Source organism: Hippoglossus stenolepis, chromosome 5, assembly GCF_022539355.2.
Source record: "Hippoglossus stenolepis isolate QCI-W04-F060 chromosome 5, HSTE1.2, whole genome shotgun sequence".
Taxonomy (NCBI): domain Eukaryota; kingdom Metazoa; phylum Chordata; class Actinopteri; order Pleuronectiformes; family Pleuronectidae; genus Hippoglossus; species Hippoglossus stenolepis.
The window spans coordinates 2,764,096-2,791,510 of NC_061487.1; the positions used below are offsets into that span (position 1 = coordinate 2,764,096).

At 38.6% G+C, this 27,415-nt stretch overlaps 3 protein-coding genes across 5 annotated transcripts in view; 2 read left to right on the forward strand and 1 right to left on the reverse strand.

Annotated features, from left to right (window-relative positions):
- Window positions 1–598: 598 nt before the first annotated feature.
- Window positions 599–3,665, forward strand: LOC118109710 (pro-adrenomedullin). Its single transcript, XM_035157049.1, has 4 exons — window positions 599–728; window positions 1,091–1,206; window positions 1,654–1,782; window positions 2,129–3,665. The coding sequence occupies exons 2-4, from the start codon at window positions 1,103–1,105 to the stop codon at window positions 2,412–2,414; spliced, it is 519 nt and encodes a 172-aa protein (XP_035012940.1). The 5' UTR covers window positions 599–728; window positions 1,091–1,102; the 3' UTR covers window positions 2,415–3,665.
- Window positions 3,666–7,588: 3,923 nt separating this feature from the next.
- LOC118109129 (AMP deaminase 3) lies at window positions 7,589–24,994 on the forward strand. Of its 2 annotated transcripts, XM_035155975.2 has the most exons (16): window positions 7,589–7,715; window positions 10,716–10,779; window positions 14,987–15,209; window positions 15,320–15,488; window positions 15,946–16,111; window positions 17,503–17,722; window positions 17,931–18,060; window positions 18,157–18,351; window positions 18,698–18,829; window positions 19,899–20,062; window positions 20,440–20,566; window positions 20,931–21,094; window positions 22,070–22,190; window positions 22,384–22,557; window positions 22,770–22,880; window positions 23,967–24,994. In XM_035155975.2, the coding sequence occupies exons 2-16, from the start codon at window positions 10,722–10,724 to the stop codon at window positions 24,141–24,143; spliced, it is 2,331 nt and encodes a 776-aa protein (XP_035011866.2). In that variant the 5' UTR covers window positions 7,589–7,715; window positions 10,716–10,721; the 3' UTR covers window positions 24,144–24,994. The 2 variants fall into 2 exon arrangements, with proteins under 2 accessions (XP_035011866.2, XP_035011867.2); XM_035155976.2 differs by lacking the exons at window positions 7,589–7,715; window positions 10,716–10,779 and adding an exon at window positions 12,125–12,475.
- Window positions 24,995–27,041: 2,047 nt separating this feature from the next.
- Window positions 27,042–27,415, reverse strand: part of rnf141 (ring finger protein 141) — a 9,860-nt gene continuing 9,486 nt past the window's right edge. For both annotated transcript variants that reach the window (XM_035155977.2, XM_035155978.2), the window contains exon 6: window positions 27,042–27,415. This exon is cut by the window's right edge and continues 2,835 nt beyond it. The gene's annotated coding sequence lies outside the window, so the exon portion shown is untranslated.

The window sequence follows — 27,415 nt, forward strand, 5'->3', positions numbered from 1 at the left end:
CTCCTAATTTTCCCAGTGCATGCAGTTACCATAACAACACAGTCCTAATTTAAATGTTCTTAGCCCCCTTTAGCAATTTGAACTCACAGATGGCTAACCTGGGTTAAAACAGAGCCATCTAATAACATCTTTAGAAATATTTCAGTAAAACCACATTTGCAAGTAACTTAACTGCTATAAACAATGCATGGCCAATAAACCTACCCTTACAATCAACCCAAAAGCAAGTGAACAGAAACATTTTGAAACAAAAAATGTTAATACATTTTTTCAAAGCAAAGTATAAATATTTGAGAAAATAATAAACAATTTAGATCAACCTATAAAACTCTGAAATGCATAAACCCCATTCTTTCAACACACCCGAAAGAATGGGTGCAATAAATCTGAATTAACTGAGTAAAATGCAATAGTTACACTGTTTTGGGGATTGCTAATACGATTATAATCTTACTCTGCATATTTTTGGTTTGACTGTCTACATGTGGGGTAGTCAGGGTTGACATGAACTGTCCCACAGCCCCTCCCACTGGGTCTGGCATTCAGGTACAGCTCCCTCCCTCCTTCTATAAAGCCTCTCATGTTAGCTGTGTAAACTTCAGACTTCAACTCATAGTAAACTCTTTACAGCTTTGAAAAAAAACACACCTTACTCTCCTAAATAGTACACAAAACACTTGAATGCATGCCATCATTTTTCTACATCAAGATACAAGCTAGAGCCTGGGGTAAGTGACTTTTTCAACAATTCTAATTTGAGTTTAAGATTGTTTTCAAACAATGGTTAAAATGTATTTAGGTATTTAGGAGTATAGATTGATGCTTTGTCAAATTTGGGACCATGTTTGAAGGACTAGAACGTCTTTTTCATTAATTCAGTGATGATGGCTCAACTGATGTTTTATCAATAACCTGTCTTACATATCCATTAATATTGAATATATTTGTAATTTCCAAGCAACCAGTTTCTTAGCCCCCCTTTAATAGTCAATTGCCAATTAAATAATGTCTTCATCTAATCAATCATCACTATTGGCAGGTTTGCAGACAAAACCTCATAAATACCATTTCTGCATCTTTACTTTTGAAGTTTTCAGCCAAGATGAGATTAGCCCTGCACACTATCATCTGCTGCTGTGTTTTCACCACCGTCCTGCCACTGGTAAAAGATGCCACTGAGGAGCTCAACACCAGTCTAAAAAAAAGGTGAGTTGCATGACTAGAGAGCACTGTGAGAACATTGTGTTCAGTCCCAAAAGAAAAGCTTTGTTCTCTCTTTTAGCATTGAAATGAAGTGTTGACCTTAATGAAACATTAGACATTGTCAACATAATATATACATTATTCAACACACATAATTTGACACATTAAACAACTATGATGGTTAAATGTTACTAAAGATTAGGGGTCAAATGATTATTTGGTAATCAATTAACACATTGTTTCTAAATTACCTAAAACATGTCTTTAGTATTGTTTGTTAATGAGTGGTCGGCATATATGCAGATACTAATATAACTGTGATAACGTAATGTTGGTCGAATGGATTTGTAATACTATGTCATACTCTTATATCATCACTTTATGTCTGTACTCTACAACTTGTATTTGAATTAGTGCCAGTTCCTTCTTTCACCGTCTCTTCTGTTGCAGGTTTAAAGTATGGAGCCGTGCAAAGAGAGACCTGGGCAACAGCTTAGTCACAGCCAATGAGCAGGACTCAGACATCCGTGTTGGACTACAACAGGGCGAGAGCGCAAATACTGCCTCAACTCAATTAAGGTAACAAAAAAAGCTGCATTTTGGGGACATTCATGCCCTCATTTGTCAGCTGACAGTTAGGGTAAGAAATGCATCAAAGGATGGAACTGAACCAGGAGACCCCCAAAGCACTCTTGAGTGCTGCAGATTACCACCTTATTATTCCAAAGTCCAAAATTCCAAATAATGTCAACCATGTTAAAATAATATATTTTCCAGAAGTTGTGTAAGTGAGTACAGTGGATAATTTATCGCCCACTGAAGTGTTTAGGTGAATGAATCTTGATGACAATTTATATTTAAACCCTATCAACCTATTATGTATTGCTAGGTCTGAAAATAGCGACTAATTATTTATCTTTTCCAGCTCTGGGTTAAATGGCAGACCCAGGAGGTCGGCATCATCCAAACCATCCGGCTGCGTCTTGGTCACATGTGTATACCACGACCTGCTCCACCGACTACATAAAATTAAAAACAGCCAAAGAGACACCAATGCCCCTGAGAACAAGATTGGCTCAAAAGGCTATGGGCGGCGCCGCCGCTCACTCCTGTATGTCACTCAACTTGCCCTCCAGGTGGGAAGACGGAGACGGGCCACTGAAGCTGAGCAGCAAGTCTGCAGATACAATAATGTATGCACAGTGGCCTAGGGCATTCATGGAAAGGCAAAGGAGGATCCTTGTTGGGGTTTTTTGCTCAATACAGACAAAGATAAGTTTCCTATGAGGTTTTTAATTCTACAGATTTACAACTAGCTATGCAGAAAAAATGGCTGCTACTTCTTTACTACCCATCAGAGCTCAGGATACTCTGGATGAAAGCGAGACTCTAATAATAAATACTGAGAAGCTTGTGTTCCCATGCTTACCTGCAGGTTTCAGTATGTCTGAACGAGTGTGAGATTTATGGATCATTTCAAGTCAGACCTGTGGGACTTGACAATAATGTCTGTCTCTACTTCAGTTTCCAAAGTGAGCTTGGCAGCTGAGATAGAGGACAATTCCTTGAGATCTTCTCAGAAATACCCATGATCCAAAGAGGAACCGAGGCCACAATGGGGGAGGATTTTTTTTATCAAGAAAGTGCTGTTACGGGACCCCAAACTGCCACATTTAGGATCCTCTCAAAGTGAACTGAATGTGCTGAAGTGCAATCGATACCATGTGTACTAAGCTTATGCATAGAAAATGCAATTATCAGCTTGTGTAAAAGGATATATGAAGCTACCTTACATTTAAGCATATAATACAATTGTATTTTTATACAGCAAATATACATATTAAACAAGTTTCTTTTTTTTAACTTCAGTGAAGTATATCTGATGCAACTTAGCTGTGTAAATAGTTATCTTGTCCTGTGTGTGAATGAAGTATATCATCACTCAGCTATGTGTATACCAATTGTCTAAACATTATTGTGATCACTATAATTTACTGGAAATTTCTCATATTACAGATTTTTAAGACATTTGTTTGAATGGTCAAAATCAGAATTGGCAACTGGAAAGCAAAGCGCTCATTTAGATTAGGTCCAGACAGAAGCAATGGAAAATTATTGAGAGGCTTTTCTACTATGATGTCGAAGGAGTGATGTTAATTTGTGTTGTGCTGCCATCTAGCTTTACAGTAGGCTACATACTGTATAACTAATACTAGGTCCACTGTTTCACAATCAGTGCTGTTTCAACAGAGTGCTTATTGTGTTAATATTACATGCTTAATCCAAAAAGCCGCAGCTTTGATGTATCTGCTCATTTGAATGTAATGAATCACAATGTACTCATGAGTCAACTTGAAGAGTTGTATGGGAACACGATTTATGCTGTTGTTGTGGCAAACAACAGAAATTGTAATCGTTTTCAGCTGGCTGCGATGTCCTTGTTTTTGAAATAAATGAATGAAGGCAACAATGAAAAGTGGAACTCTGATATATTTGGTATACTATAGTAATTTGTATTATATAGTAGTATGCTATCTTTTATTGTCATCGTTATTTGTATTTGGTATTGTAGTTAAATCAGCAGATCCAGAGTCGATGCCGAACTTTCAAAGTCATGCAGGTAACACACTAGCTAGTAACTATAGCAGTTTCAAGTAAACTAATCCATGCATTCATCTGTAGCAGATAGGATGATTGTAGGGATATTTTTGGAGGACTACATACACAGTGCTTCTCCTACCATTACCTTGAGGAGGCCTTGATATCAAAGACAGAGGAGGAATGAAAATCATTAACAGGTACAACACAGCATTTTATAAGGTGCTGAATGGTCTGGTTCTCCAGTGTAATACTGACCCTGTCAGTCAGTACAGATCACTCTAGTCATCTAGTCGTTGTCTAAAGGTCCAGTGTGTAAGGTTTAGGTGAAGGGGATCTATTAGCAGAAAGTGAATATAAAATAATTCTAGTGAGGTTTTCACGAGTGTGTTTAATCTAAATTGGGTGAATTCTTGTTTTTTTTTTACACTAGAATGAGCCCTTTATATTTAAATACTTTATATTTACAGGAATGGGGTCCCCTCTATGGAGGCCGCCATGTTTTTTACAGTAGCCCAAACTGGACAAACTAAACGCCTTTTGAGTTTTTATGACAACTTAAGGCTACCACAGGTTCTCTTTCATGTTTGGAAGGGGAGGGTGAGGTGTGGGGTATTCAGCTGCAACATGTAACTTCACCACTAGATGTCACTAAATTCTACACACTGAACCTTTAAATGTACAAGAGCTTTAAGTCACTTTGGACCTGTTTACTGAAAACTCCCAGATGACCGGGAACAATTCACTACTATTTTCACATTTAAAAGAAAAATCTAACTTCTTTTTTATTTGAGTGAAGTCTGATTTGGTGTCAATTAGAATTTTTTAAACTCTTCTTTTAAAATGATTTTATCAAGTTGATTAAAGCACATTGAACTGCCACTGTGTACGAACAGCGCTAGACAAATGCAACTTTGCTTGACTAAATATGATTAAGTCCAAAACCTATGAAGCAATGGTGCACATTCCATTCTAACAGATAAATGGATAAAGCATGTCCTAACATCAATTCCGTCTTTGGACAACATGTTCTTAAAATTGTGTAATTATGGCATTTCAACTAAATTAATTATGTTTTGGCAAAGACAAGCCAAGTTCTGAAGAATGGAGAGAAGAGACGTATCACTGCACATGAGCATTTAAATTAGGACCAGATAAAGATATAAATAACTATGGAATTTGACCTCCACTGATCGTATGCAGACTGGTCACACTGTCCTGACACAATATACAATTTCACCATAAATCTGTTTTTTTTCTTTAACAGATCCGAACCTCCCTTTCAGATTTATAAGTACATTGCAACATAAAATTAATGGTTTGAACTAATGTTGATAAAAAAAGTTTGTTTAAAATCAAGAACATTTCCATAGTTCCTTCAAATGAAATTATTTTTTTCTCTGCCGTCCATAAAATGCCCCTTTTTCACAAACAGCACAGTGCCTAAAACAACATGAATGTAGCTCTTTTCAAATATTTGGGTCATCTGAACGAGTCATCATACACTTAAGGCCAAAAGGCATCTTTAAATGTCATCCATTTTCTAACATTAAAACGTCTCTGTGCTGAATGAAAGATACTTGTAACGACTGAAACTCTACTCACAATTCTAGGTTTTATTATTTGAGTGACCAGGTTGATATTGACTTACTTGTAATAAGACATTCTATCAATTGCTAATTCACAAAAAGCTGGGTTACAAAGTCATCTCAGAGTTGAAATATTGATGTAAACTATGTATAAATGAGGATAGTAAAGCACTGTGGTAAATCTCCCTAGAAATGGAAAATGTGAAGCTGGGTTAAGCTGAAATATATGAATATGGGTATATAATCACCAAATGCCTTAGCCCTACTAAGCAGGATTTACGGTTATCGGGATAACTTCGGGATAACTTCAGGTTTACTTCAGGGTCTTCAGTCCTATGAAGCTCGGTCACTTCTTATTCTTAGTAATTATGAAAGAAAAGTTCTTCCATAATTGCATTCACCGATACTGGAGTGCACCCCTGCGCATGCGTGTGCTGTGAGTGCACAGGGGAGCTGGCTTGGAGCTTTATTACTCTCACTTTACATGCTGCCACTGAGTGACATCATCTGAGCGCACAATGTTTGTTTCCATGGTTACGCAGATAATATACAATTGAACATCGCTGCTGAGCCAAATGATGAGGACGTTCTGCATTCCATCACAAAATGTCTTTCAGCAACAAATACATGGATGAGCAATAATTTCCTAAAAGTTAATGAGGACAAAACAAAAATCCTTTTAGTTCGAAAGTCCCCCCAAAAAATGAGAAACGCTACAAAATAATCTGGGTAGGCAAACACCTTAGATAAAATCAGGGGTGACAAGTTTAGGTGTTATTTTAGACTCAGATCTGAGTTTCAAGGCCCACATTAACAAGGTGACAGAAACCTAATTCTTCCACCTCAGACAAGGTTCGGCCATTTATAACTCAGACAGATGCGGAAAAAAGCAATAGAGACTCCAGCTCATTCAGATATGTGCAGCTCGGCTATTAACCAGAACCAAGAGGAGAGAACACATTTGTCCAGTTCTAGCTGCTCTGCACTGGTCACCTGTAACACACAGGATTGACTTTAAGGTTTTCCTCCTTACATACAAGGCTCTGAATGGGCGGGGACCGAGTTACACAGCTGACTCTCTAGTCAACTATGTTCCCTCTCGAGCACTGAGATCATCTGCAGCGATTAGAAGTTCCAAACAACAGCTGAAAGAAAAAAGGAGATACAGCTTTAATAAACTACGCTCCAAAGTTTTGGAACAGACTGAACATTACAAATGTCTGTAATGTAAAAGAAAAGTAAACTCATTTCTCTTTGCTTCAGTCTTTAACTAGATCTTACACTTGTTGGCACACCAGCACTCTTATATTTTTTATTTTATCATTTTAAATTTTTTATGAAATTTGTAATATCTAATTTCTTTCTTTTTTAATTTCCTTTTCTTTTGCATGTCATTTTTACATGTTTCTTAAATTAATTATGTTTCTTAAAATCTGTTCTCTTATTTGAATAACATTTTAACATATTTGTATCTATATTTTATGTAAAGCACTTCTGAAATTCTTGTATGAAAGGTACTATACAAATTAAGTTTATTATTATTATTATTATTATTATATAGCATATATATACACAATGGATATTCTCCATCTTGTCCAATGTTCTTAAATAATACAAAATAATATAGTATACTATAGTAAAGTTAATGGTATAAGGTTTATAGAATCAAAATCCTTTTCCTTCACTGTCCAGATGGTGGTGTCGTATTCCACCACTCAGAAATGTTCTATGCCTCGCTCTGCAAAGATGATCCACAGACAGATTTGAATAACCTTGTCAAAAGTATGCTGGGGTCGTTGGGTGTTTTTATGGAACCTAAGACTCTTGCCCAGGCAAAACAGCAAAGATGAATCAGACCCTGACCTGAGTCAAGACAAGCACTGATGAATTAAAGGGTCATCTGCAAGTTATTAACTGAATTAATTTTGACTGAATTAAAACTTTCCATTTGTGTAAATATAATCCAACACTCATCTCAGCATATTTTAGTGAAATCATATCATCTAAATGAGATTAATCATGAAGAATACTGCATACAAACAGCGAGTCATGTTTCCATACTACTGAAAATGTGGTGTGAAGCTCTGGTCCAAATTCAAACTTCCTCCTGCATTTCCTCAAGTGATGCAAATCACTTCCTGAACTCATTTTGAGCTGTCAGTTGTGCACTCTCTACTCTTCACATTGGCACTGAAAGAGTGAACTGGCTTTGTGCCTGCACGCTGGAGGAGGCTGCTCTGTTAGGACTTGTCTTCTGTCCCGTGACGCCTAAATGAGTCCCTACTGTACAAAGAAGTGCTAACATTGTCCACCACCCTGCAAACGGTGAGTACCACTGCTTTCACAATCATGCTTTGTGTCTTTAACTCTTATCTTCTTACCCTCCTCTTTCTTTTGCCCATCATTCTTGCTTTTGCCCTGCTTTCAACATTGTCTCGTGCATTTTGTCTTGGAGGTCAATATAGATCAGTTACTCTACAGAAAAAGATAGACATAATTTGTGAAAAGTTGTAGATGTTTTCAGTGCTGAATTTGTTTTCCAGATATTCATGCATCTAGAGTATTACAAAAGGACTTGTTGTCGTTAAGTGACTGTTACACTGTTGGCTTACACCAGAATGTTGGTGGGGGTGTTTATTTCTCAGCCTTTTGAGTGTTGTATGGTATGTTGTTGTCCTCTTTGAGCATGTGTATTTTTGTTCTGCTGTTTCCACACAGTCCAAAGAAAGGTCTGCTACAGCACGGGTTAGTTTAAGAACCTAGACAGCATGGCTTGGATGAGGAATACTCTTGCTGGGTCCTGTAAAGCCCAGAGATACTGTGGCTGTAACAGGGTCCTGTTTTAAAGGGGACATAGCATGCAAATTCCACTTTGTTAGTGCTTCTACACGTTAATATGGGTATCTGGCATGTCTACCAACCCAAAAACTCTGGGAAAAAAACACTTGCGCGTTTTGTTACATGTGTTTTGACCAAAGTATGTTACAGACATTTCATTAAGACCCCAAGGAACCATATCAACTTGTGGTAAAATGGGCATGCTATGTCCCCTTTAACTGTTTACACACTTCAGTAAAACAAATGAGTTCAAGGTGGAATTCTATTGGAGTTCATTGTAATTTAATGACACTAAAGTTAGTTTAAGCTAAGATATTTCAGTCTGGACCAAAGTGGTAGACCAGCCAATATACTGACTGACACTGACATACAGAGACATTACATTATAGTGCCCACTGACAATTTACCCTACTTCATATCAAACTTAAATTACAGTTGGGCAATATGCCCAAAAGTAAAAAAACATCATAATGATAATGATTATTATCACAAAGAATGTCATATTAATATTTCTTACCAGCTCAACTCAGATAATGATACTGCAGTTTTCACTTCATCGCTTCATACCTAGAAAACAGTGCATTCCATTGTCAGGCCACAACTTGTTGAGCAGGTATTTCCAAAGAAGTTGAGTGTATGTGGTGACGTGCGACTGCGCTCATTGTCTTTTATATATATTTGTTAGAAAACCAGTTTCAAAACATCTTCACAGAAACTTTTCTAAGTACAAAGATTGTTTGTGTTGCCTGCATCTTCAAATATATTCATGTTTACATTCCATGCTTGTGGCCTCCTCCGGATAGAACTGACTCATTTCAAGGCGAGGACATCCTGACCTCTATGTGCTTACAAGAATATACGCTCTCTTGATCCTCAGACTAACTCGGCTGCCACTGAGGCCTTGACATTTTACATGCATTTCAAGGCATCGTTGAAAGCCAAGAAATTTGACATGCATCATATTGAATAGAAAATGAGTTCTAAAAAAAAGAACTGCATGCACTTCGTCCATGCAGTCCCTTTAATCATGAAATAAAAGCGGCTGTCTTGCTGTGAGTGCATTAGCCAACTGAAAACAGGAAAAAGAAAACAAAGAAACAGGATATTCCAAAATCAACACACCATTTCAAGCAAAACTCTAGTTGCCAACTACACGCTTAGGTTCCTCTTTAGTACTCGTGTTACTCTACTACAGTTGGTCACCTCAGTACTTAGACATCTGACCTTGTTCAGTGAAAAGTCACTATTGCAAATTGATTATTAGAACAGTTGGCAACTAATTTAGTAATGTAGTAATCCGGTCTGTTATAATGCACAGCACACACAGCAAACCAGCCAATGCCAAACATTTGAAAAATGGAGGAGATAAAACCTGCAATGATACAGCAGAGACAAGTCGTTAAAAGTGTGGGAACACTTTACATGAAAGCCTTTAGTTTCCAGCATACTGTGTAAAGCTATCAGATATCAGTCATTTTCACTAATTAAAGTAAACGAGTAAAGCATTTAAAAAATGTACCTCTGTTTTGAGAAATTTGTGCATAAAAATATCGGATATGATAAATCAAAAAGTAATTTTATAATTTTCCGTATCAGTGCTCCAGACTGACTTTTAACATTGGTTGCACTGGTGCAAAAGGCGCAGTTACATATTTTGGGTACACCTAAACTTTTGTGCTGGTAAAATGTTAAGGAAAAAGTTAGGTGCACCCAAAATATTTCACTGCACCTTTTGGTAGTTATACACCTACTATACCTTTTCTTGACAGTTCCTATATGCATTGGTATTTTCTTACTAGGGCTGGGTTCGATTCTATTAGTTTTGTTTGTATATCGATTAAGTTAAGGATATTTCAGTGTACAACAACTTTGCCTGGATATGAAAGAAATTCTCAGAGAACGAAAGCTGTAAACTGTGCAAGGAAACCTCTAAATTGGTGCATTCTTAAAAATATTAAGGCAGGCACTTCATAATTCACTGATCCACCATTTGGGAACCACTGATCTATGACATGTCAAAACAATCTTTGATTCTGTTTTAATTACTCAAACCCCCCTAAATTTCAGCATCTGTAATTATATTTTGACTATTTGGCTCAAACTACTTTTGCTATTCAGGTGGGTGGGGCTTTTCATTATTGATATCCACAATTTAGTTGATTTATTACCATCTTTGCAGATTCAGATATATACTTGAATTATGACTAGTCAGAATTAGTTGTTAGTTGCAGCTCTACCAATGTGTTTTAGACAAAGAACCCTCAAGCTGATTTCATAGAAGTTAACCTGAAAGAGGTGTTCGACGTGGCTCTTAGTACATATTCTTGAAATGCCAGGTCAACATGATGCTGTGTCACCTCTGTTCTATTTTAATTTACTTATACAGACTTGAAACTCAGCTCACCCAGACATCACCTTTAAATACAACTCCACAGCATGTAGTGTGGATTAGTCCAAAGTTAATTGAACCTTTGTTTCTCCCAACAGATCAAAATGAGTAAAAGGGACGCTCCCCTTTGTAAGCAGATGTCTTCACCATGCTTAGGGAAAGGTGAGTAAATACTCCAATGTATGTTGACCATCACAGTCTTTCCCCTAGGATGGAATTGTACAATGTCCGTGCAGCTTAAGGCAAGTTCGACTTAAGACATCAAGACTTTTCCAATGTCACAAGGAAAAATCTAGATTTTCTTTCCACTTTGTTCATACACAACATTGCTTTTAGTGTAGATGTTCATCAGAATGTTGGCCAGAGATGTGTTGCAGTTAGTCCTTGTGTTTGTATTGGAGCATGGGATGGACACGTGGTGTTGGCAAGGGTAGAACAGAACTGGGAAATATCTGGCATCGGTTTGCAGGTTGACTTGGCGATTTTGTGGTTCTCAACACCTGCATGTGGGATTCCACTGCCTTGATTCCTGTCATGCCAAATGTGCCAAACACTTTACTTTTCAATGAATTTGCACTTCCCTCATTCAGAGCACGCCCTGACCTTCCTTGGGCCATCTTACCTGACTCACAGTCACACCTGACACCTCAATGCTAAACTAATACTCTACCTACTCCACCTACCAGCCCATAATAATGGATCTTTACAGAACACAATGAAATCTTTTTTGAATAAACAATTTTCTATATAATCTTAAGGTAAGTGAATAATAACAGTGATATAAATATATTATAGAAAATCTAAAATGAAGAAATTAATCAAATTTAACACTTTGCTATACTGAGCTGCCTGGCAAAACATGATGGCTCATAATGGCTGCTGTAAAAAAAAACGCCAGTGTCCGGACTGGTCACCACAGACGAAGCTCAAATGAATTTTTGTACATGTGCATATGAAATTATGTTCAAGTGCAATACAGTTTCTGAGCTGCACTCTGACCCTGTGTAATACAGCAGCATCTCGGTCAGAGTAAAACAATACCTATCCATAGTCTTCTTTGCCATGCAGATGTAAACATGAATTAACCACATTAGCAACAGAGTAAAGTATTTACTGTACAAAAAGCTAAGATATGCTATTTTAACCATGAAACATTCGATGGATTAATGGATTCAATAGTAATTTTATTGTTTTCTTTTAGTAAAGAATGGATTATTGAAAATTGCACATCAAAATTATTTCCTCTGTAAAAACTGTTCACATTTAGTAATTAGTCTATTTAGGTTGTTAAATCAGCAGTTCACGAAACACAACACATGTAAAGTTTGAGTCTTTCATTTGTGCTGTTTGTACTTGACAATTCCTCTAGAGCCACAGTATTTCATGCTCATCTTATTGCCCCATCTCACAGACAGCCCCTCACATGTTAGCAGCCAGTTGTGACATACCAGCTTGGATACGCAGCCCCTGTTGCCATGACACTCTCGGTGGCCTAAAATAGGGAGAGAGGGACACTCAACACAGCAACAACTAGCAGCTGCATTATACATACAGACACCAGACCACATAAAGAGCAGAGCAAAGCCTGACCAAGCAGTTGGAGTGAAAACACAGCAGAGACGCACCGTAGATACAAGACAGATACAGACACCAGACCCGAGGACTTGACAGCATCAAGAGGTTTCAGCAACACTTCAAAGTCTTCTGTAAGACCCGACATAGAGTGGCTGGCATATGAAATAGTGGAGTCAAAGATAAGAAGTAGGGAAGAGACAGAAGCAAACACATAAAAGCTGAAATACTTGACTCAACAGGCAAAGACTGAGAGGGACAAACATGGCCCATATCAATATGGAAGGTAAGAGACGGACAGAGCTTCCACCAGTGAATATAAAACTGTATAGTGCACTGAGATGCAATGTGATGACATTTACCAGTTGGTTAATTCATGTCTATGGTCTGAGGCAGTCAAGTGGGGAGATTTGATGGATGATACACTTTCTGGTTCTATGACAAGTACATTAGCTTTTAGCCAAAGTGATACTGAAAAAAGACAAAATTTATAGTATTGCGAAACACTGAAACTTTTTGTGAAATGTTAGGCCATTTCAAAAGGTCCATTCTTTTGGAGAAAAAAATCAGCTGAATAACTGAAGTTTGAAATGTTAAAAGACTGATTGAAATGTTAAACAAACTGCTTTGTAAAGGCCAGGTTTTTATAGCTAGTGTATGTGGGTCAAGGTCATCCTAGAGGCTGCTCAGCTGTTCCAGGAGGGAGAGTGTGCATTTGCAAAGAGGCTCGTAAGGAATGACAGCTTCTGAAATATGCTAGCAATGGAACAGACTGCAACTTTTGTGCAAATGCTGCAATTGTCATCTGTCAAAGCGCCAAGATTTCTCACTTTTCAAAAGGATTCAGTTGCATCTAAACCACTTAGGATGGTGACTCTGCAGCACAGAAGTTTGCCATTTGTCCTGTGCTTGTTGATTCAAATAGCACCAGGGATTGATGCTGGAACTGGCAATGTGGCGGTTGGTAACAGTGATGACATGGTGATTAGAACAGCCAAACATCTCTGCCGAGGGGATGTTGGATTGAAACTGTAGCGTTTGCTCCAGGGAGATGAAGCAAGCAGCCAGAGCTATTTAAAAACCTACTCTGCTGTTCTTCATCTGCTCTGATAAACAAATGAATTCACAGAGTCAAGTCTAAAAATAAGACCCACGTTCATGCCAGGGGTATGTAAGAGAACCAGGTCAATACAAATAAACATCACTGTGTTCCCACCAAAAGGTCTTGAGAACCAACAATTATGTTAATAATACAATTAAAACACTAAATGATATTCGTTTTTCTATGTAAAATAAAAGCTAGAATCCTATGACTCAGCATGAAATTCCTTGCGAATGTTTACTCACTTCAATGTTCATATGTTTGTAGTTCAACTTGATGTGGTAGTTTCTCCTAAATGCTAACTAAGAAATTGAGTTACAGAAGAAAAAACTACTTTGACCAACTCAAAAGAATACCATTGCAAAATGCAGGAAAAACATTAAGCCTTGAAACTTAATCTGCAATCAGCTGTCAACACAGCATCTAGAAGCATGCCTCCTAAACATCAGTCACCGATGCAAATTAATAAAAATTCATCCAGAACATATATTGCAGGATAATGTTGTACAGTTGAATTCAAAGGAAATTGACTGATATTCCTATGTTTGATTCATTCATACAAACCAAACACAGATGTATCAACAGACAAACAGACTGTGGAAGCAAATTCTCCTCATGTTGTCAGTTCTCTCTGGGCTACATACCAGTGCTCTGGGGTCACAGAAAGGTTCTCCCCCCAAGGGTTTTAGGAGGTCACAATGCCAGTATAGGACACCCGGGGCCGTGATGTTTACTGTAACTTGCCTGACACACTGGCAGAACATGTAGTCAGTGTTGAAACACAAGACAGCATGTTTACTTATGTGAGTTAAAATGAGGCTTTGCAAAACGTGCCAAGTTCATTGCCCCCCCCCCTCACCTCAAACTCCTTTCGACGTCTCATGTTTATCATCCTGGTATTTGTATTTACTGCCACCACTAAGATGTTATTTCTTCATTAAGTGCTGTCATATTTTATTACATTGAGAGTTGAGGTGAAATATGATGCGTTGTTAGTTTGTCTGATTCCAAAACCATGTTATCACATTGAAACTCGAATACCCCATGTTTCCCTAATAATTACCTAGACTGTGGCAGGCTGCACAATCTAATTTGTCCTGACACAGTATCATTATTAACTTGTGTGGACACCATATAAATTGTAGTTGTAGTTCTCTAACTAGTCTGCAAAGTCGGTGCACTTGTGGAAAAGTGGACATATGGACCATGCACATACTGGAAGATGTGTAACACTAGCTTTTGTTGCATGTGTGTTCCTACTCCGGGCATGCAGTTCTCAGCTCGTGTGCCGAACTTGGCTTAACACCAGCCCTATCTGTGTCCTTGTCATTAGGTGTGTATATTAGAGCTTGCTGCATGTGCCAGGACGATAGGCCAAGACTTAGCTCACCGGCGAATTGGAATAACCAGCCCTTGTCAATCCAACCTAAGTCCTTCCATTGAAATACACACCTTTAACATAACTATATGGACCAACAAGAAAATTGATGTTGAAAAACAAATGGAGTTTTAATTTGACATAACCCAGCATTCACTGTGAACTTATGCAAAAATGTTGTGCCCAGAAGCATTGATAACATTGCAAACTAAGACATATAAACATGCACTTTCTTTAAAAAACTTTTTTAAACAACGCCTTCCTTGCCAAGACAAACAAGGACTCAGTAAAACTGACATTTTTCTTGACCCTTTTAGAAATGCCGCGGCTTTTCCCAAGAATTTCAATTAGTGATGTGGACGAGAGGGTACGCCTGCTAGCAGAGAAGGTTTACGCCTCGGCCCTGAAGGAGGAAGACACCAAAGATGCTATGGCACTGTTCACCGTGCCAGAAGACTGTCCCATTGGTCTGCATGAGAACAGAGAACGGGCGCTGCAGAAAGAGCTGGCTGAGCAACAATCTGAAGAGTCTGCTAAGAAGTAAGAAATACAAATGCACAGCCTTTGGGTCATACAATTCCAAATAACAGAAATACTCCAAAATGTTATTGAGGAGATGTGAGATTTTTTCCTTTTTTGTGTGTTACTAGGAAGTTAAGTTTCATGTTGAAGCGTTCGCAGTCAGTATCTTTACAGATGCCAGTCAGTGGTGACTGGGCCCAGGCTATGGTTTCCCCATTGCTCTCACCAGTCACAGCTGACCATGAGAGCTTCCCGGACTTTCAGAGAGTTACCATCAGCGGAGATTACTGTGCAGGGGTAAGCCTGTTAATGCACAACTACACCTACCACAAACATGTGAGGGTTGCTTTCTAGATTTATCTAGAACAATTTCTAGAATCTTGGCCAACATGTGTCTTACCCAAAGGGTTTATTCTCAGTACAGTGCAGACTGTAGACAAAATATAAATACGAAAATATTATAACTCTAAATAGAGGTCAAATCAATCCTGCTGAAGCATGAAATAGTGTGGTTGTTGAAATGCAATCTGTTTAATACCTCCAGTATGTCCAGATAGGCAGGAGCATGAGCAAGAGCATCAATCAAGCTGTTTACCATCGGTAAATGTTCTGTTGTAATTCGAAAAAGCCATGTAGTTGTTTCTCTTCTCCATCTAATCTTTAAAAAACAAAAACTATTAATGTCGAGAAATGCATTGAACCACTTGAATTTACATCATTTCAAAAGGTGAACATTTTAACATGACACTTCCAGATCACAGTTGAGGATTATGAGCAAGCAGCTCAGAGTCTCCTCGGGGCACTGTTCATCAGAGAGAAGTACTCCAGGCTGGCCTACCACCGTTTCCCCAGGACCACTGCCCGAATCCTCCGCAATGCTGAAAATGAGAAGTGGCAGGAGGAAGATGAGGTCTTGCCAGGTGTGTACAAACTCTACAGTTAACACTGAAGTGTTTTTGTATACACTTTGTTCATACAAGCCAAAATATGAGATTTCCTGTTTGATCAGTAGCAGTTTCTCCAGCTCAACTGACCAACACTACACTTTTTGGCAAGGAACAAAAACATGGAGGAAGATGCAAAAAGGTTTGAAGGATGTATGGATGGCACTTTAATATCCCAGGTTAACAACAGCTCAGACTGAGAGCAGAGAAAAGCACTGCAGTGACTCCCCTACATGCATTTAGCGTTGTGCAGAATTATGGCCGCCGCTGCTGAGCTGATTCTTTTTCATAAGGCCTGTCGTGATAATTACTATATCGACTTATCTTACGATTTATAACCATGAACACGATAAGTTTGCTGACCTTGATAAATTGTCATTGGCATTTAGCAAGTTGTTGATTCTCTCTGTGTCTGAGAGCGAGGCAGAGTCTACACTGACACACACACACACATGCCCTCTATGACCCCCCCATACCCACTCACAAAGAGCGACACACACAGTGAAGCAGCTGGAGGTGAAGTGAAAACACTTTGGGTTTAAGCTGGATGAGAGACGAGAGCCCTTTATCCACCAGGTATTGGTGACATGGGCATCATGCCCAGGCCGCTCGCAGAAAATTCAGTCTGAATGAAAAGATATGATTGGCTGGCGTACCTGTCTGTCTCTAACCAACCTGCCTACCTACACGCACTCTGTTCATGCTCTTACTGAGCATAATCAAAGCCATAAAGAGTGCCATGTGTTTTAAAAGTATGAATACATGCCTACTATTTAGCAGTAACCCATCACATGTACTGTATTACAACAATCAGTATAACAAAGACACACTATATGTTTGATTAAGAAAAAATGTCTCGGGTGCCCTATCAACAATATCGCTTTTCCATCCGCTTTATAACATAAGAAAGATATAAATGCTGTAAGGAGTTCAAGGTGGCAAAACTGATTTCACGTTATATCACTCATCTGTCTCAAGTTGTGAATTTTCAGCTCAGAGAAAAGCAACATTTTAGCCCTAACTACTCCTCCCTGGGCTGTTAAACGCCCATGTCTCACATGCCATTACTTACACATATAGATAATTCCACATATTTGATAACAAACAACTCGGTCATATAGAAAAACTCAAATGTTACAAACTCATGTCCTTGCGGAATGCCGGACAACTGAGTTAAAAAGGTTTTCCATTTTTATTTGTGCTAAACTGTCTTCAACAATTTTATTACAATATAAACGTTTATTATAGTGCACAATTTATATAATCATGATAATCTAATGGAGTCTTTTAATGTTTCTCATGAGGTTGAGATGCTGCTTTTGCCCGTGTAACTCAATCATAAAGCATTCTCTCATCTTCACCTGTAGACATCTGGCCTATCCCTCATGAAGCGGAGGACCCATATTCCATGGAGGGTATTCCTGAGGACTTGAACTATGAGCTGCAGATGAAGGATGGCATAGTTCATGTTTACGACAATGCTGAGGCCCTAAAACAACAACAACTCCACAGCCTCCCTTACCCCGACCTTGAGACCTTTGCCATAGACCTCAGCCATGTCCTCGCTATGATAGCTGATGGTCCGACGTGAGTACACAAATGTTTTACATATTTTTAAAATCAAGTAGGATTTTACACCGTTTTTCACCAATATTTCACGATATAGTGTGATAAGTTTTACTTTCCTGGTCTGAGGGGAAGTCAACAGGGTGGACCTTAAAAGAAGTTCCTGAAGATGATAAATCTTTGAAGTTTCGATTTTGTTTTGCTGATTTTCTTTTGTGTTGCATCAAAGGAAAACGTACTGCCACAGACGGTTGAACTTCTTGGCCTCTAAATTTTACCTACATGAAATGATGAATGAAATGGCAGAGCTAAAAGAGCTGAAAAGTGTTCCCCACAGAGACTTCTACAATGTTAGAAAGGTTTGTTGGTAGCTTTATCTCTGTATACAAACATTAGCAATATATATATATATATATACACACAATAAACCCCTGTTTGCTTTATGTCCAACACAGGTGGACACACATATACATGCTGCTGGTTGCATGAACCAGAAGCACCTGCTGAAATTTATAAAGGCAACATACCAAACAGAGGCAGATCGAGTGGTTTTGGAGAAAGACAGTCAGAAAATCACTCTCAAGGAAGTCTTCAACAAGCTCCACATGGACCCATACGACCTCACCGTCGACTCGCTGGACGTGCACGCTGTAAGAATAATTTGAAAAAGCCAGTTGCAGTTTCATTGCTTCCACACAGCCTTTATCATGTTTACCTTGCATAGTTTACATTAAAACACCAGGTCCTCAAAGTAAGTATATCAGGAATAATGACTACGTGCCTGCCAACAATTAAATTCTTGCTTTCAAAGAACAGCAGCACATTTCAGTAACCTGTTCTTATTGGCACAAGGATGCAATTAGTGTTGCGCAATTATTTGATGTTCCATGCAAGGTCCTCAGGGTTTAATGTGAAAATAATTAGCACAGTCGATTTGCTGGAACAAAAATGTGACCATCAATAAGATTCATCCTCTCTCACAAATTACTTCCCCAGGGAAGACAAACATTTCACCGGTTTGACAAGTTCAACTCCAAGTACAACCCTGTGGGAGCCAGCGAACTGAGAGAGATCTACTTGAAGTCAGACAACTACATCAAGGGAGAATACTTTGCACGTCTCATCAAGGTGTAGTATGAGTTTTTATCACATAAAGTTTCTGCACACTGGTGTTTTCATTCATCTGTTCTAAATAGGTTTTTTTGCTCAGATTAAAGAATAGGATAAAATTACATGTAAAACTCAATAAACCCATAAGGATGATAAGAATCAGGGCGATAGCTATGATTATTAGAATAACCTTCTGGTTCACTGTATGCCAAATCATGTTCCTGTCACTTAACTGCAAAAGGAAACATGACTGTTATAATCTTCTTACTGTCAGACAAACAGAAAAAAAGTAGAGAAAAGTCTTTGGCTAATCAACATTATTTTATTTAAAATGTTGACTGCATTACTTTGGAAGAATGTTAGTGTTCTGCCTGTCTGCTGCAACACTGGAACCCATCTGTACTGACAATTCGGTACAGTCAAAGTGGCACAGTGTGGGTTGGTTGACCACCTTTTTGCCAGTACTGGAGATAGTCACTTGGTGATGATGTATTAAATATCAAATATATAAAATACTTCACTATGGTCTTGCAAAGCTTTTAGTAGTAAATCCATAACAACCAAACACCAACAAAATAACAAAGTAGTGATGATAATGATAATTTTATTTCCATCATCACAATATTATTTAAGACATACAAATTGTAGAATAAAAAATATTTTGCTATGTCAGTGTAGAAAAACACTGGTCTGAATAATGAGATATATGATAGCGGCTCCATTTGAAAGGTCCTGGTATTGTGTATACAAACATACATTTAACTTTTAGTTTAAAGTTCTCTTTCTCCTCCTAAACATGTGCACTGTATGTGTACTTGATGTATCATGCTTTTCTTTGCGTGTATTTTGTGGGCTATGTTGCAGATCCCTTGCACAACGTGGTAGTCTGAAATGTTAATGGAGTACAAGTATCTATTATTCCTACAATGTTTCTTTGGAGTATAAATAGCACTTCCTTTGTTAGCATGTAGAAATGTCACAAATATGACAGAATTATGTGTTATCTACCCAGTGAGTGATTACTAACATTCACTTCAGCTTTATCACGAAACATGACAAACATCCTGTGGCTTGGCGTGTGTTTCAGGAAGTAGCTAAAGAGCTGGAGGAGAGCAAGTACCAGCACGCTGAGCCTCGTCTGTCAATTTACGGACGCTGTCCCAGTGAGTGGGAGAGCCTGGCGAGCTGGTTCATCCAACACAAGGTCCACTCACCCAACATGAGATGGATGATCCAAGTTCCCAGGATCTAGTAAGTTCCGTGGTAGCAGAGGCCGACTAAGACACAGCACACACGTCCCTTACACATTAAGACAAATGTGGTTAGATTAACACATGTAAGGGAGTGGGACTGTTTGAAAGTGGGAAAGCTCATCTTAGACAGGGTTATATTGTTTCCTATTTTAAATATTGAGTGATATTGATAAAATGTTGTCTTTTTTCAGTCTTAGTTTACAAAATCTTGAGTGGATTAATTCAGTTTTGACAACTCTGGCTCTACATGGAGAAAGGCAGAGTGTCATATAACTCACACTCAAATAACATAACTCACTGAGCTGTTCTCAATAAGCAAGCACATGAAAATATATTTGTTGTTTGAAAGCTGATTTCATTCCTTTTATCTTGCAGTGACATTTTCAGGTCAAAGGAATTAGTACCACACTTCTCTAAGATGCTGGAAAACATTTTCCGTCCCCTCTTTGAGGCAACAGTCAATCCGCAGAAGCACAAAGAAATACATGTTTTCTTAAAATATGTAAGTATTACTATGATGCTGGAATCTGAAACAGACAGCAAGCTTTTTAAAATGGAAACTTCAGCTCTCTGGGAACAGACAGACAAGACAGTAAGAGATAAATGCTGTTATATTGTCTGTCCGTCCTGGGAGAGGGATCCCTCACATGTGGCTCTCTCTGAGGTTTCTACCTTCTTTTTACCCTGTTAAAAGGGTTTTTTAGTAGTTTTTCCTTACTCTTGTTGAGGGTTAAGGGCAGAGGAGGTCACACCTTGTTAAAGCCCTATGAGACAAATTGTGATTTGTGAATATGGGCTATACAAATAAAATTTGATTGATTGATTGATTGATTATATCTTGGTACATTATCTTCGCTGTTCTGCAGGTGACAGGATTTGACAGTGTGGATGATGAGTCCAAACACAGTGACCACATGTTCTCTTACAAAAGCCCAACGCCTGAGGCGTGGACCACAGACGACAACCCTCCCTACACCTACTACCTGTTCTACATGTATGCCAACATCATGGTGCTAAACAACCTGCGCAAGTAAGTCCTGCATGTTTGTGCATGGAGCAACCATGCAAAAGATTCCAGAGTAGTTTAATGGCACTTACACCCTGTCCACACTAATGCAGTTATTTGGTAAAACACTTTTTAAACTTTTTCCTCTGTATTTGGACCACTAAGCCTCTAAAATGGAGATTTTATCAAATGCCTTCAAAAGTGCAGAAAAACTCTGGTTCCTGTGTATCTGAGGCTACATGTAAAAAAGGGTGTTTGGGAAATCACAATTTCTTTTGCACATGTCCACTGTTGCACCAGGAAAACAACAATGGCGGCAATATGCAAGTTTCTGTAGGTTTGGTTAACACTGCTAGGTCTAATTACAAGTTTGCAGCTATATTTCGCATCACAGCATTACATTACCTGCACTCACTGGTGTCTGCCTAGCCCTTACTTGGACATAAGCTCACAACATTATTTTCTAGTATTTGATGGCTCGTTGTTGGAGACTTTATCGCCACCAACTGGCCCAGCATGCTTGTTTGAGCATTTGTATCGTCACTTTTGTGTTCTCATCTGGATGGAAATTAAGGTTGTGTAGGTGGAAAGTCTCCATGTACATGAGAGGACTATCCATTTTCCGTTTTCCAGGTGAGGGGGTGATATGCACAGGCAGTAAGTCACTTAAGTTTTGGCTAAGTTTGTATTGATTTAAAGATAAAGCCATGAAGGCTGATGGAAATAATGTTTAAAAATAGGAGGTGACGTCTCCCTATGCTGCTCATTTCCAGCAGTGCAGATACAGTAACAGCGTAATATCACCACCTACTGTTAAATGACATGTGTACACGAAGGATTGATTCATCTGCACAAATTTTGTCTTGGAGATAAAGTACTGATAAAAAAATGCATGATTTACAGAACAATTAGACCTTGTGGTCCACACGGTAATGTGAAGTTTCTAAAATATTATTTTACCAACTGTATCGTGCTGTATTATTATTTGTCCTGCCCCAGGGAGCGAGGACTGAACACCTTCCAGTTTCGTCCCCACTGTGGTGAGGCTGGTTCCATCACCCACCTGGTCTCTGCCTTTCTCACAGCTGACAACATCTCCCATGGACTCAACCTCAAGAAGGTGCACTCCTCAATACTTAACTGGGGTTTTATACAGAAGTCTGTACATTGTGATAGCTTAAAAGGTGCTAATACAAATGTTGGATAGTTTGTTCCAATATTTGTGCTGTAATAAATAACATTTTGGTACCAATAACAGAGATAGCAGGAGATTTCCAATTACTGTGGTGTCAACGCTTCGTCCTCCTCCCCAGAGTCCAGTGTTGCAGTACCTGTACTACCTGGCCCAGGTCCCGATCGCCATGTCCCCTCTGAGCAACAACAGCCTGTTCCTGCAGTACTCCAAGAACCCTTTGCGGGAGTTTCTACAAAAAGGCCTGTGTGTGTCTCTGTCCACAGACGACCCCATGCAGTTCCACTACACCAAGGTCAGAACCACAAGAATGATCATGATCATTTATTTTCATTATCCTTTGAGGGTCGCGGGGGCTTGAACCAATCCCAGCTACACCTGAAACAAATAAGCTAAAGAAAATCCATTCTTTGAATGAAACACAATTCACACCTGATCCCTGAATTATACTTAAAGTATTGCTAAACCTTAGCACCTTGTTACAAATGTTGCTTTTAACCCTTCTAGGAGGCTTTGATGGAGGAGTATGCCATCGCAGGACAGCTGTGGAAGCTGAGCACCTGTGATTTGTGTGAGATAGCCAGGAACAGTGTGCTGCAGAGCGGCCTCTCCCACCAGGTATAGTTCAACTATTTGCTCTATCACTTACATAAATGAAGCGAACCCTGTGAGCTAGTTCAGGCAGCCAACTCGAGCTGCGTTGCTCCAATCATGTGACATACCTCACTCTCCACAACCATCTATAATACACACCCACCTTATCAGGCGGTCTATTTAAGCAGAGAGAAATTTCCCATCACACCCTTTGCTCGCACTTTTGCTGCAGTATTGCTACCAGTTGCTTCAGCCCCTCCACCACCCCAGCATCCACCTGTAGGCTCCGACGGGGGGGGGTTACAAGTACTTGCTCATCACTCCCATCATATCTGATGGAGTGATTAAGTCAGAGCCTAGACGCCAAACACTAAACATGTTCTACTGCTGCAATAAACATTTGAACGTGAGTTCTCTGACTGAACTGGGTTTTAGGAAGCGGAAAAGGGGTGACAATCCTTTCTACATATTTCATAACACCATTTATCTTTCAGGTAGACAGTTTTGTAAAAACTTGCAGGCTGAAAATAAAAACATCCAATGTTTCAACCCTACTGTATATGTCTATGGTTTCAACTGACAACTAACCTTGTGAGGCAGCTGGACTTCTCACAAGTAAGATTCCATCATGCCAGGCTCCAAACTATTGACCTGTTGGCTAAACTACAGTGGTGACCTGTCTCACTGTATGTGTGGAAACAGCAACAAGTGACTGGTTAGGAACAATGGTGCTCCTAAAGAGCATTGATTAGGGCTGTTTGATATGACAATAAATACATAGGAGACAGTGCTCTCGTGCAACATCTTCTAAAGGACCCCAAATACATGTCTTCTCATCAACACTGATATATCTGTGATAAGTTAATATTGGCCAGTATAGCAACATTGTGATTAACCGAAACTGCGGCCAATGCGAGAGTACTCAAGCCACCCTATTCCGAGCATTGTAAATTTGGAGTATACGTTGTATTCCCAGAATATGCCCGAGTCCTCAGTATACATGAGCCCCAAAAATATTATAAAAATGTATTGGCTCTACCTGCTCTGAAAAAAGAGCCAGCCACATTTTGCAAACTTCTCATTATATATTATTCACCTTTTCACCCACAGGAGAAGAAACATTTCATTGGTTCCAACTACTTACAGGATGGACCAGAGGGCAACGACATTCGGCGGACAAATGTGGCACAAATCCGCATGGCCTACCGCCATGAGACTCTGAGGAATGAGCTCAGTTTTCTAGTGGACGCAGTGAAGACGGAGGTTGGCAATAGCCCAGCTGAGTGACTGAGTGCATCAGCACAAAGTGTACCTGGATATGTTCGGAGCATAGGTTACAGATCATTTTTATACATCTCATCATAAATATTTTTGACCCAGATTAGAAAAAAAGTAAGAAGAAAAAAAAAAAAAACACTTTTGTTCGTTGACTTTTGTGCAGGCATTTGGGGGGAATATTACTACAGCTTGATCAAACTTGCTCTTAAGATTGTATTCAATGTTGTGTCTATGAACTTTACCAATCCCTGAGTGCCTCATTTTACTAAAATAGAATATATTTCCTTTTGAAGAGAGTGATATCTAGTTACATTTTAGACACGAGAAACCCTAAGTAGGGCACAGTCACACAGACGCGGATGTAGCAGTGATGAACCTTTGCCTCCAGTTCACTTCCAATCTGTGCGAGTAAGGAGATAAAAATAAAACCTTTGCTTCCTGGGCCAAAGCAAATCCGCAGCCTGGCATAGCATGGAGTTCAACTTTGGTCAACCTTGACCAGTGATATTGGCTTTGCATTCGTGTATGTGTGCCTGTGCCTCGAGAATGGACAGTTTGGTGATTGTTTTTTTGTGTCAAATTCACATAGATGCATGTTTCAAATCATTTTATTTCAAACCTATAGTCCATTGCAAATTTGAAAAAAACAAATAATTTAAGGCAGCAGTCCAATTTGCCTTTTTACAATTATTTTATAAATTGCGTGATTTTGTCAGATGAACAAGAGGCCAGGGAGATACTCTCAGACTAATGCAGATGTAACCGAATCAAAAACGTCTGATAAACTTTGTGTGTACCTTATGTTTGTAATTTCTCATAGTTTTTAATATGTAAAATAAAGATCTGAACATAATAACATAGCTTTGGCATAACTTTGAATTTGTGTATGTCCGACCTGACACCTGTTGCTACCTCAACATACCATTCAGTCTAAGGAACATGTACAAGATATCATTAAACATTGAGATAATGAGACAAAAGAATGATCAGTTGACCAAAAGTTTATCTGCCACAGGTTTGACAGAAGAACCATGTTTCAGTTATTGACAAGTTTGAATTTTTGTACTCTCTCTACTGTCTGTAGCACAGCCTAGGACCTGCAGTTAGCTTGCTATGCTAATCAATTAGCAAGTTAGTGACCCTGGAAACCCTGATTAACCCCATTAACAGCAGAAGCTTATAGTTAGCTTGACTTTAGCATGCAGAGTAAGTAAATAATAATGTATTCATTGCTCAAAAGCTTCATAAAAGAATATTTAAAATATAAACTGACCTGAGAGGAAGTGAACGTCTGAGCAAACCACCAGGTGTGAATACTGTGGGGGAAATTGGTCAACAAACGAGGTTCTGAGACAAGTTGTCTTTGTAAGTTGACTTTGTAAAAGCTTTCTGCAGAAAGGATCACACAGGCAAGGTGGAGGTTGCAAGAGAGATGAAAAGTGAAGTGTCTGTGCTCATATTTAAGTGTCTCTGGGTTACCTCCTGACCCCAAAACACACAGGGGGGTGAATGGGTTGTTCTGTGTCTGGAACATATCGTCTGTAAATGTGTGACTTATAGGCTGCATCCGAAATGTGTTGGAGAGGAAATAGTGTCATGTATGATTAGGGTTTTTGTCAGTCAGCTGAGTTCTTCAAACCAAGGACAAACACATTTAAACCAGAGTGCAACAAAAGGTCACTATAGAATTCAGGTGACCTCAGGATCAAGACGTGAACAGACAATGGGCTCACATGCTAGACAGTGGGTGCATCATAAAGTTTATGTCGAGCTGTACCCTAGATGGAAATGTCTGCTGTAAGCATAAACAAAGAAGTTATTAAGTAAATTTCCATTACAATACGTCCATGTCTTTAGGGTGTAACATGACTAAAATACAACTTTCTCTGAAGTTTATCTGACACAACTTTACCTGCCTGCTCAGGTAACATTAGACCCCACCTCTTGCAGCAGCATCACTGGTGAAGAAACATCTACAATGGGTTTGGAGGAGGACACTCGGCCATTAATTTGACAGGGTTTTCAGTTGCATCATCTGCAGTATTCATTATTAATGTGACAGTCTTAACTATTCTTGTGTTAAATAAAATATACAGTAGGCACAGTTAATGTCATAGATCGTTACATTCGAGAACAGGCTACTCTGGCTACTTTTACTTTTAATACTGATACGAAATGTATTCAAAAGCAAGTACTTACTTACTTTTAATCAAGAATTAAAAATGGTACATTCTTTGTCTATTTAATTCTACTTTTGCTTGAGTAAAATATTTGAGTACTTCCTCCACCACTGTGTATATTTGATGTATACAATAAATCATATAATTTCAGAATCAGGTTTATTGCCAAGTAGGTTTACACATACATGGAATTTGCTGTGGTGTGTTTGTGCAATTATAAATATAGAGAACATAAAAAATAGGAAACAAAAATTAAATAGAAAAAATTGAATAGAAAATACTATACTCAAATAAAAAATATACAGTTAGAGGGAGGGATTGTGCAAAGTGTAAAGTTATTGTTATCGTAAAGTGTCCAAGTGTCAAAGTCACAGGCAGGGACATCAGTCTGTCAAAGTCATTTCATGATTATAACTCACTATGATCCCTGGCTTTTATTAAAGGGACTGTGAGGAGTATTATCCTGCTGTTATGTGAAACATAATTGTACAACACTGGGGTAATATGTAAGCAATAAAGGCAAAAATTATAATAAAAAAATATAGCACATAGCTTGAATGCTTAATAAGTGGTACATTGAATCATTAGGTTTTTATCGCATAAAAGTTTCTTTGCATGCTTAAATGAGATGGATAAATAAGTTTAAATGGTCAATTATACAACATGTCGACAAGAGGAAGTGTTGTGAACCTTTAAATCCATCCTAACACAAATTCTTGAAAGTGCAAACAAGCAAGTACCTCTTTATTAAGGATTATACAGTGTGAACAAAACCAGGTTACATACACCTTCCATTCAGTTTTGTAAATGAAATGCCTCCAATGATTCCAGAACAGTTATCAGTAAAGTTATAGGACGATGCTTCCACCTTTTGGATTCAACATTACATTACACAGCAGGTTGAGTGATTAGGGCATATTCAAAGACATTTACATAGAATGTCCCGTATGTAGGCTCAGATGCAATAAATGAATAATATCAGTCATATATTGGAATTATGAAACATGACCTTGGAACTTAATTGAACATTCATTTTTTAAATATATATTTTTTAATAAATTTGTCTTCAGACCACGCAGTCATGTGGCCTGCAGAGCAGAA

Bases quoted from the DNA above. Each gene is read 5' to 3' on its own strand.
- LOC118109710 (XM_035157049.1), top strand. From the start codon at position 1,103: ATGAGATTAGCCCTGCACACTATCATCTGCTGCTGTGTTTTCACCACC. The intron at 1,207-1,653 runs GTGAGTTGCATG...CTTCTGTTGCAG, and splicing joins AACACCAGTCTAAAAAAAAG to GTTTAAAGTATGGAGCCGTG. The intron at 1,783-2,128 runs GTAACAAAAAAA...TATCTTTTCCAG, and splicing joins ACTGCCTCAACTCAATTAAG to CTCTGGGTTAAATGGCAGAC.
- LOC118109129 (XM_035155975.2), top strand. From the start codon at position 10,722: ATGAGTAAAAGGGACGCTCCCCTTTGTAAGCAGATGTCTTCACCATGC. The intron at 10,780-14,986 runs GTGAGTAAATAC...TGACCCTTTTAG, and splicing joins TTCACCATGCTTAGGGAAAG to AAATGCCGCGGCTTTTCCCA. The intron at 15,210-15,319 runs GTAAGAAATACA...GTGTGTTACTAG, and splicing joins TCTGAAGAGTCTGCTAAGAA to GAAGTTAAGTTTCATGTTGA.